The sequence below is a fragment of the Lolium rigidum genome, chromosome 7, assembly GCF_022539505.1.
Source record: "Lolium rigidum isolate FL_2022 chromosome 7, APGP_CSIRO_Lrig_0.1, whole genome shotgun sequence".
Lineage (NCBI taxonomy): Eukaryota > Viridiplantae > Streptophyta > Magnoliopsida > Poales > Poaceae > Lolium > Lolium rigidum.
The window spans coordinates 241,449,877-241,461,079 of NC_061514.1; the positions used below are offsets into that span (position 1 = coordinate 241,449,877).

At 46.3% G+C, this 11,203-nt stretch overlaps 1 protein-coding gene across 1 annotated transcript; it reads right to left on the bottom strand.

The window, feature by feature from the left end:
• Positions 1-3,238: 3,238 nt before the first annotated feature.
• Positions 3,239-4,687, bottom strand: LOC124672580 (UDP-glycosyltransferase 88B1-like). The gene has a single exon (XM_047208790.1). It carries the CDS (start codon positions 4,685-4,687, stop codon positions 3,239-3,241), a length of 1,449 nt encoding a protein of 482 aa, XP_047064746.1.
• Between the last annotated feature and the right edge of the window lie 6,516 nt (positions 4,688-11,203).

Sequence of the window (11,203 nt, forward strand, 5' to 3'; positions counted from 1 at the left end):
ACCTCCGAGGGAGTTCCCCCTATACATCCGGAATCTACCTAAGTGTAGGAACCCCCGTCCGAGAAGCCGGACACACACGGGGGGTAGCCTTGGATATAGAACCATCTCAAATCACTTTTGTGCATTCCATGTGGACACACACAAGTTTTGGGGCCATTCCCTAGATCCGATGCTCGATTTCCGACGAAACCCTAGTTCCGTTGACCGCGCGGTCTACCCCTTTGATCGCATCCCATCGGGGGTCCCCGGTGGGCATATGCCTCCATTTGAGCTTGGTTAGGTCATAGGTACATGTGGAAACAAGGATCATCACATATGATCTCAAGTTTCTCTCCGGTTCACCTCCGAGGGAGTTCTCCCCTATACATGCATAATCTGCCTAAGTGTAGTAATCCCCTGTCCGAGAAGCCGGACACACCTTGGGGGTAGCCTTGGATATAAAACCATCTCAAATCACTTTTGTGCATTCCATGTGGACACACACAAGTTTTGGGGCCATTCTCTACATCTGATGCTCGATTTCCGACGAAACCCTAGTTCCGTTGACCGCGCGGTCTACCCCTTTGATCGCATCCCATCGGGGGTCCCCGGTGGGCATATGCCTCCATTTGAGCTTGGTTAGGTCATAGGTACATTTGGAAACAAGGATCATCACATATGATCTCAAGTTTCTCTCCGAGTTCACCTCCGAGGGAGTTCCCCCTATACATCCAGAATCCGCCTAAGTGTAGGAACCCCCGTCCGAGAAGCCGGACACACTCGGGGGTAGCCTTGGATATAGAACCATCTCAAATCACTTTTGTGCATTCCATGTGGACACACACAAGTTTTGGGGCCATTCCCTAGATCCGATGCTCGATTTCCGACGAAACCCTAGTTCCGTTGACCGCGCGGTCTACCCCTTTGATCGCATCCCATCGGGGTCCCCGGTGGGCATATGCCTCCATTTGAGCTTGGTTAGGTCATAGGTACATGTGGAAACAAGGATCATCACATATGATCTCAAGTTTCTCTCCGGTTCACCTCCGAGGGAGTTCCCCCTATACATGCATAATCCGCCTAAGTGTAGGAACCCCCGTCCGAGAAGCCGGACACACCTGGGGGGTAGCCTTGGATATAGAACCATCTCAAATCACTTTTGTGCATTCCATGTGGACACACACAAGTTTTGGGGCCATTCCCTAGATCCGATGCTCGATTTCCGACGAAACCCTAGTTCTGTTGACCGCGCGGTCTACCCCTTTGATCGCATCCCATCGGGGTCCCCGGTGGGCATATGCCTCCATTTGAGCTTGGTTAGGTCATAGGTACATGTGGAAACAAGGATCATCACATATGATCTCAAGTTTCTCTCCGGTTCACCTCCGAGGGAGTTCTCCCCTATACATGCATAATCTGCCTAAGTGTAGTAATCCCCTGTCCGAGAAGCCGGACACACCTTGGGGGTAGCCTTGGATATAAAACCATCTCAAATCACTTTTGTGCATTCCATGTGGACACACACAAGTTTTGGGGCCATTCTCTACATCTGATGCTCGATTTCCGACGAAACCCTAGTTCTGTTGACCGCGCGGTCTACCCCTTTGATCGCATCCCATCGGGGTCCCCCGGTGGGCATATGCCTCCATTTGAGCTTGGTTAGGTCATAGGTACATTTGGAAACAAGGATCATCACATATGATCTCAAGTTTCTCTCCGGTTCACCTCCGAGGGAGTTCCCCCTATACATCCAGAATCTGCCTAAGTGTAGGAACCCCCGTCCGAGAAGCCGGACACACCTGGGGGGGTAGCCTTGGATATAGAACCATCTCAAATCACTTTTGTGCATTCCATGTGGACACACACAAGTTTTCCAGCGATTCCGACGCTCCGGTGGTCTGTAACTTGGAAAACCCTAGGGCGGGGACCCCACACATCTACCCCTATAGCTTTCTCCGTGCGATGGTTTACAAGTGGACTTTTTTATTTAGTTTGCTTTGTTTAGGACATATGTACATGGAAACAATAGGTTGGGCATACTTTACCATAAAATAGGCTCCGTTCGAGCCATGGCGGGGGTTTCCACATACAGATCCTGGATTTTACCAACTGGTAGCCCATTATGCGGAAATCGTCAACGCCGGGTACATCCAAGGTTAGCCAAACCTTACATCACACTTGTACATGTATGTTAGGGGCAGAAGCAAGTTTTCCAACAATTCTGACGCTACGGTGATCTGTTTCTTGGGAAACCCTAGGGCGGGACCCCTAGGGTTAGGGTTTTACCAAGTGATCTGTTAGGGTTATAGTTAGGGTTAGCAATGTATGTGGAAACCCTAGGGTTAGGGTTAGAGTTAGGGTTAGGTTAGGGTTAGAGTTAGCAATGTATGTGGAAACCCTAGGGTTAGGGTTAGGGCTAGAGTTAGGGTTAGGGTTAGGGTTAGAGTTAGGGTTAGAGTTAGGGTTAGAGTTAGGGTTAGGGTTAGGGTTAGGGTTAGAGTTAGGGTTAGGGAAACCGTTGGGCGGGGACCCCGCGGATCTACCCATATGTACATCGATAGCAAATGTTGGGCCTAGTGGCTCCGGTTGACCCGTCTGCGAAGAGCGTCACCCATGCATGGGACCTACATATGCCATCTACGAATTCTTAAAAAATAGAACCATTTTTTACATAATTCATACTAGTAAATAAATAATAGAAACATATTATAAAGTAATATGAGAGAGGGAAAAAAATAAAAAAAATAAAAAAATACTATATGCCGAGGGTGGCCGTCGGCATAGGGTGTCCATGCCCTATGCCGAGGGTGGCCGTCGGCGTCTGACTGACGCCGTGAGCGGGCGTCGACGGCGCGGGCTGGGCCAGAGGCGATGCCGGTGCTACGCCGAGGGCCAAGGTGACGCCGACGGCTGCCCTCGGCGTAGCCTCCTCTACGCCGACGGTGTTTGTACGCCGACGGTCGGGTTCGTGAGCTGCCCCGGCGAGGCCGTACGCCGACGGCCCCGATAAAAAGCCGTCGGCGTACACTCTGGCCGTCGGCATCTGTCACCATTCCTGTAGTGGAAGGAGGTTTCCGATTTTTACGTGAAGAACTCAAACTGAACCAATCAAGATTGTTGAGATGGACAACCTCTAAGTTTTCGAAGGCAACAGCCTCTTGGTCGAAGAGCTGATAATACTAGCAGTATGAGATCGAAACAGGAAGTCACACGACGCTCCTTGCACATATGATAAGCTGAACAAATTCAAGCAAAGGGATCACGATGTAGTAGCTAGGTGCGTCTCTCCTGGAGACGCCACGCCGTTGCACTTTGTACCCCTGAGAATTGCATGCCGCAGCCTCTGGAGCGCGGCGTAGGACGAGCCGCCGTCCTCCACAGCCTTCCTGCATGCCGCCTTCATCTTCATGGCCTTTTCCCTCGCCTTCAGACCCTCATCCGACCCGTCCATCAGACATCTCACCGCCCGCTCAAGGTCCTCCGCCTCCACAAAGTTGTTCCCCTTCCTGTCCACTTCCATCGCCACGGCGACTCCCACGTCGGAAACGAGCTCGAACGCGTTGAGGTGCTGCTCTGCGTACAGAGGCCACGGCACCAGCGGCACGCCATGCCACAGGCTCTCCAGCGTCGAGTTCCACCCGCAATGGGTCACGAAGCAGCCAACGGCGGGGTGAGCGAGAATCTCCTTCTGCGGGGCTCGCATCGGCCACACGAGGCCCCTCCTCTTGGTCCTCTCCAAGAACCCCTCCGGGAGAAGCTCGTCTAGGTCTGCGTCCGTCGGGTGGCGCGAGCCGGCGACAGGAGGGCCGCGCAGCGTCCACATGAAACGATGCCCGCTGCGCTCCAGCCCCGTGGCGACCTCGTGCGCCTTGGCCACGTCGAAAAAGCCCAGGCTCCCGAAGCAAAGGAACACCACCGACGCCCGAGGCTGCGCGTCGAGCCACCGGACACAGTCCTCGCTCGACTCTTTGACGCCCAGGTCGATGACTGGGCCAATCGGGTACAGCGGCGGCGCACGTCGTCCTGGGACGCACCGGCCTTGCGCTATCGCCGCGAGAAGCCCCGGCTCGAGCTCGCCCACCGTGTTAATGATGATGCCGTCGGCGTCCATGAAGCGACGGCCGTGGTACACGAACCACGCGTAGTTGGGGCTCTTCTTGTCTCCCAGAAACCCCGGGACAGATCCCGCGGGCACCGGCGGCATGCCCGGGACGTCTACCGCGCCGTCGAACGCCTGGACGACCTCGTCCAGCACAGGCAGGCGCAGGGTGAGCGCGAGCAGCGCGGCAGTGGACGTGAAGTAGACGTACGTGGGCACGGCGAGCTCGCGGGCCGCGTCGATCACGGCGGTGGCGAAGAAGTCTATGACGAGCGCGGCGGCGTCGAGATCCGCCAAGGCGGCCTTGACGTGGGGCGCCTGCAGCTGCATGTAGCGGGACTTGAACTCCTGCAGGTTGCCGGCGCAGTCCGTGGGTGGATCGACGGCGGGGAGGCGGTGGAACCGGATCCCGGACCCGGAGGCCGCGACGCGGCTGACGTGCGCGTCGACCTCGGCAGCCGACTCGGCCGTGGCTGGGCGGATGATCAGCACGGTGACAGTGAGCGCGTCCGATCCGCCGTGGCCGATCAGCCGCTTGCCGGCTTCGATGAGGGACATGAGGTGGCCGGAGCCGGGCTCGGGGAGGAGGAGGACGTTAGCGCTCGGCATTGTATCGGCCAGAGTAGAGACGAAATGTGCACAGGCTGTAGGCACTAGGCAGTAGCCACTGGTATTCCCCAAGTAGAAGGGGCACGTCGCGATATATAGCGACGACGGAATCGTTTCTACGGTGTGAGCGTGACTGACAATTGCCGAACAGCGGGGCACTTGGGTAATTAATTTTCTGCGCTGGAATCGACAACAAGATCCGAAACTTGGCTGGCGGGCAAGTAACGTACATCTGCGAGTAAACTAACGACAGGAGACGAGGACGGTGCACAAGTTCTTCACAGTCGATTGGCTCCTACCTTTCCCAGCAGATTGATGGAATGCGCGGGCAGACATGCACGGACCACACGCACTGTGTGGCTGCACCGCAAGTCCGAACGTTCCACACCAAGTCACGACGCGTAGGTCGCCTAGTAGGGGAGGCAAGTCTCCGTCCATGGGATTCACGGCCCCGCCCGTGAACCTTCAATGGACTAATATGCGGCCGTGTAACGATCAGCCTGGTGTACTCCTGTAACTTTTTTACGGGAAAACCTTACGGGATGATGTGGAGGCCACGATCTGCTCTTAGGTGCGAAGAAAAAATAGTGGCTAGGGGAAAATAACGATGCTCCCATTAGAAATCTTCTAATCCCCGTCCCTTCACCCTCAAGCTATTTTTTAGATATACTAGTAAAAATGCCCGTGCGTTGCAACGGGAAAGAAAAAATTGTGTTTCAAAGATGCACAAAGTGAGATCGCAATGAGTCCTGTTGTCATCTCGCCGTTTTACCAAACTTGTTATCGTATCGCCATTTACATTCTTCGACATCGAGGGAATCTTTGAAGAGATTTATGCCACCTTTAACACTTTTGATCTAAACCGTATCGCCGGGGCGATACTGGCGATACTCAATTACTCGCGTTATCTCGCTCCACCTAGCAAAAGTAGAAATAAATATGTACACTATACATCACCTCTTCTGAATAAGATATTTATCACTGGAGGTGTTCTCTTGACTCGTAGCTGTAGAAACATCCCATTAGGAAAAATACATAAAAAAACACATTTCAAAATCTCAAAAGTTCTGAAAAAAATCCATGCGTACATCTAAACATTATGTATTCACACATAAAGTTTCGATAGCGTGTAAAAAAGATAAACAAAATGTCTTGTCAATAGCCATAGTAGAGCATAAAAAACATCTTATTTACACAAGCCTCAAAAAATATTACTCTTTTTCTTAAACTTTGTGCAAACATAAAATATTTGCATATACACACCATTTTTGTTTCAAGGATATTTTGATATTTTAAAGTGTGTTTTAGTAGCCAAAGTAGAATAACAGGTGGTTTGGCAACATTTTTGGCCCCTCCATTGCTTTGTTCCAATGTTTCTACTCCAATCTACATTGATTGAGCATGCAGCAACAAGATGCATCTTCTCACAATTAAGCAATGATGATTAGTAAACCACTATGACATGATTATTGATATCAACATTAAATACAAATCGACAGAATGAAGGAATTACCACTATGATACTATGATAGTTGTATTTTTTACTATCCAAATATTTACAATCACCTCTCAGATCATCCGCCCAGTCCAGTGCTCTGCTCTAGTGTTATTCTACTTCACTCCACATTGATTCAGCCTGTGGCAAAAAGATGCATCTTCTCAGAATTAAATAATAATGATCAGTAAACCACTATGACATGTTGCTTCTCAAAATGGAATAAAGATCGACAGAATGAAGGAAACAAGAGAAGAACGACAACGGAAAAGTAAACATAAGCTCTAACACAAGTGCTTTATTGTAGAGTTATGCAACTCAATTAAATGTACAGAAAAGTGCAAACTGAAGTGCTTTATTCATTGTCACGTGCACGTGGTGCAACGCACGTTTTATAAAACAACTTAATTCATTTTCATTTGATCCATATGAAAATTGAAAAAAACATTGTCGATGCGCTCGCTCTATCTTGATTTGTGACTGTTTGCCATGTATCCGAAGTTTCTCTATCCATGTATTTATATTAAGTTTTTGACCTTGTATATCCTGCCGGACTGTACATGTCCTCCAATGCATTGCTCTACCATCTTGTTGTCGAACAACACATATTCAACATGGCAACTTGCATATCAGCTAATTCAGAGTAGCCGCATAACTTCATCTTCTGTCAGAGTTTCTTACCCTTCATACCTTCTCCTAAATCACATCTTGGAATGCACATACTCCTGCGAAACAACCCAAGCTATACCCTGGAAATACACTTTTGCAAAATTAAGTAAATATTCACACTTGATCATTCACTGCACTTTGTTTACTAAAACCTGCACATATAGTGGGTGGGGTGGGGGGCTGGGGGGATTAAACGCTTTGCTCAGGTTGTATTTTGAGAATGTCAGTGCTCAAATAATAAACCAAAGATCAGCAACATGTAATGGAAAAAAATGAACTAAATAGCAGGAATATACTTTAATTACCAAGTCATAAACAAAAGAAACCTAATGTCAGCCCGAAACCCATATATTTCACAAATTATGGTCTGTATAAAAGTCTACGAAGATATCAAGAGTAAAATAACTTGTTGAACGATTTTAGTATCCTTCTCGCCCCTACGCTTTTCTGGATGTTTTTAGATTTTTTCGATCAAAACACCTAGCAGTAAAGAGTAGAAGAACTTGCTGGACGATTTTAGTATCCTTCTCACCCCTATGTTAAACTCTGTAGCTGGGAAATGATAGTCAGTTAGGCTACTCAGTATTGGAGGAATGTTTCCACTTAACTGTGAAATTATAATTTTGTGAAGAAACGATTCTATTTTCCTAGCTAAAGCACATGTACATGATTAGAATATGACGCTTGATCCAGGGTGATGAAGATCTATAACTATGCTATTGGAAATTTCCATACTGTCCTGGAACCAAAAGTGTGATCACCCTTATCAATTTCTGCAGCCAACTGACGTTCCCAAACTGAAAAACCAGTCCTCCTCCTCCTCCTCACACACAAGTTACTTCACCGTAGTGTGGTGGTACCATTAGTGATGGTGGTAGTAGCAGTAGTATCTACTATGTGCAGATGAAATGTTCAAGACCTCCTCCTCCCCTCCTTCTCCCCGCCTTCTTTTGACTTGTCACCTGCGTTCTTGAGCTGCAATGGAAAACAACATCATCAGCGAGAATAGATCAGATCATACCACATCAACATGACCATAAATTGTGGTAAACAGTGGATGGAGAATGAATATGCCGCGAAGGTGGTTTGGGTGCTCACCATGATGATGAGGATCCTGACAAGGACGGCGATGAAATCAGTGAAGAGGGTGAGCGCGTGCTTGATGTAGTCCATGTCGCCGTGGTGCGCCCTCTAAATGATCTCTTGCGGGTCGTACACCATGGACCCCGGGAAGATCAACATGCCAAAGTGAACCTGGAGGGCACATAAGAAGCTCTGTGTCATTTTTCATTCAGCCAGAACCAAAGAGATGAATAGTGGTTTAGGTCGCAACGGTAACAATTTCTTCGTGCTATGTATATCACCTCAAACATGATCAGTTTATCGCTAGCACACATATTAATGAAAATCCAGGATGCATTGCCAATAATTATGCCATTGTAGGATATCTAAATGACAATCATATGCCACTGCAAGAGAACGAAATCCGGTACAAAGTCGGATACGAGTTGCCAATAAGCTGATTGTGCTTTATAGTTCTAAATTTGCCCATAATTCAAAGTAAAAGCTACCTACACCAAACATGAAGGAACATCATCTGCATTACTAACAGTAGGCGGTTGTGTGTTCACTGACTACAGGCTAGAATGAATGTGGAGGCTACATTAGTTTGATAGTTCTAAGGGAAAATAGCTAAAGGTCCATATAAAAAACCAATTAATGATGTTGGTCATGTAGAAAATTAGCAAATCTTCCTGAAAGAGTACTACAACTCGAGAAACAAGTCAAAAATTAATACTATATTTACTTAATTATTACACCAGATTCAAGGCCATCACATTCCACATAACTGATAGGAGAGATAAGGCAAAGACCGATAATTGCGGGTGGTAGAGAATTGGGACGGGGGATTTGACAATTTGCAACACTTTTCTTTGCAATTTGACCATTTCATGAAGATTTCTTTATATAATTTTCCCTTGTCTTGTATTTGCAATAATTATGTAACTTTGTTGGAGATTAGAATTCCTATCAGAGCAACAAATGATAGAATCAGGTCACCAACACTAAGTCGAGTGAGCAACAAATATTTTCTTTCTGGAAAATAGGCATTCTCAACATGGTTTTTTAAGGCGGTAAGGCGTTCTACCCCCGCCCTGACACCTAAGTGCCTAAAGCGGACAAATTTCTGTTGCTCTACCATGTCACCTTATTGCCTAAGCGTTCTAAGGCAGACGCCTTAAAACCATGATTCTCAAAATTTATATAAATTATGCTCCCAATTCCGAAGGGAAAAATTTGGCGAATAGGTAGCCGCAATGAAGGAGACGCCTACATTGATTCTTATAGCCCCAAGTAAGACAACCAAAAAAATCCCTGTGTTGAGCACCCTTTTCAAGGAAATATAGAATAACAGGAAGACTTTTTTAAACAAATGTTTAGAAAGTACTATGGCCGTCTTGACCATCCCAATAAGCTCCAACCGATCAATAAATTACTACACATGAAAGACCATCTCTATATCATGAATTGTGGTAAGACTGGTTAACATAAAGTAAAGAAACATAGTACATACCAGGCTTCTAGAACATGGATAGCCCAAAATCAGTGGCATGTCCTTGGCGGTGCCAGCAAACAAGAAGTTTCCTGCTTGAGGTCCATGCGCATAACGACAAGCAAGTGGCATCTCTCCACAGCCACAATGATTGTCTTGATGAGCTTCGCGGCATCACACTTGGTGTAGTGCTCCTTGGTCACGTTGAGGTCGAAGAGCAAGCCACCGCCTCAGATCTCCATGAAAATATGCATTAAGAGTGCATCCTCATAGCGGTGAGGATGCTCGGAGAGGTGGTGCATGATCTGGATCTCGCGTCACGGTGTCAAGTGTCCTTGCAGTCATCGCAACACATCCGATGATTTTCTGTGTTAGAAAGAACTTCAATGCGAGCTGGAAGTGTACAACTGACAAAATAGACATTTATTCAAAAAAATCATGCAAAAAAGATGATATAATATTCTTCAAGGAATTGTGTTGGAAATAAATGCAAAAGTTTGAGAGCGGACCTTGGAAAAATAATAAATTAGTTTTTTGATTAAGGGCCTCCTTTGAACAATAAAAATTCCTGGACATTCATGAAAAGGTACTCAATTCATCATATGCTTTAGAGCAACCCAAAGAATTCTGTAGTTTACTTTATGAAAATCTCTTTCTGTATCTTATCTTATTATAGGATGTGAAATACTAAGAAGAAAGGCAATTCATCATATGCTTTAGAGAAACCCAAAGAATTCTGTAGTTTACTTATTGAAAATCACTTTCTCGTATCTTAGGATGTGAAATACTAAGAAGAAAGTCGCTTTTGAGGTATTCCTATTCTCGCCACTTATGTAGTTCACATCCTATTCTGTAATGCTATAACCTCAACCCAGTAGTTTCTTTTGCAGGTGAATGCCTACTTATACACTGATAGGAGATAAATAACTTGGTTGATCCTAAGGGAAATTAAGAAGTAATGATCTAACCAGGCTCCAAGGAGACACAAATTTAGGAAAGCAACATACATTCAGCTGCAGGAAACTGACACTCCATATGACCAGGACAAGATTCAATCTGCTGATAAGCTTGTCATAGATCAGCACACTAAGGCTTTCATAACGCAAGCATACATATTCAATGGAAGTGGCCTCTTTTATGGAGCGGGAAGCTGCAGAGTGCAGAGGGCGTGCCTACAAGTTGTCTACGAGAGAGAAGGTTGTAACTCCTTCGGTGCATATGATACCTGTGCAAACGGCAGATCACAAACATTTGGTTGCAATACAAAAGACAAAGATTATTTGTGGTTCTGGGATATCTGTAATAAGATGGGAATCGGAATCATTGCAAAATTTACTCCATGTATCACGTCAAAACGTTGGTCAAATTATTGTTTTAACGAACTGCTGCCAAAATGTATACTTACAGTTCATAGTTATATAAAGCTTACACCAACAGCTTAACTAAGCTAACATGAAGGAAGAAGCTCGGGTCACGCAGTCACAATGGTTCACTATACCATAAAAGTTGGAGAGAAAATACATATATTTGAACATGCAAATCACTGTAGTGCATCTACAAACTACACAACATGGTAAAACCATCGGTCTCATTTTCAATTAGGAGCCTGTCCCAATCGTTGCTATGTTTGCTTAAAATTGAACAGAACTCGAGAAATAACTTGTAAAAAGCACTTTGCCTCCCTTTCTTTCTGCGTCTATCAATTAATAAAATTATGAACCTTGATTGAGATCAATAAATAACTTAGGTAAAGAGCATTGTATCTCTCTTTTTCAATACCCAGGTTTATCACGTTTGT

Bases quoted from the DNA above. Each gene is read 5' to 3' on its own strand.
- LOC124672580 (XM_047208790.1), bottom strand. From the start codon at position 4,687: ATGCCGAGCGCTAACGTCCTCCTCCTCCCCGAGCCCGGCTCCGGCCAC.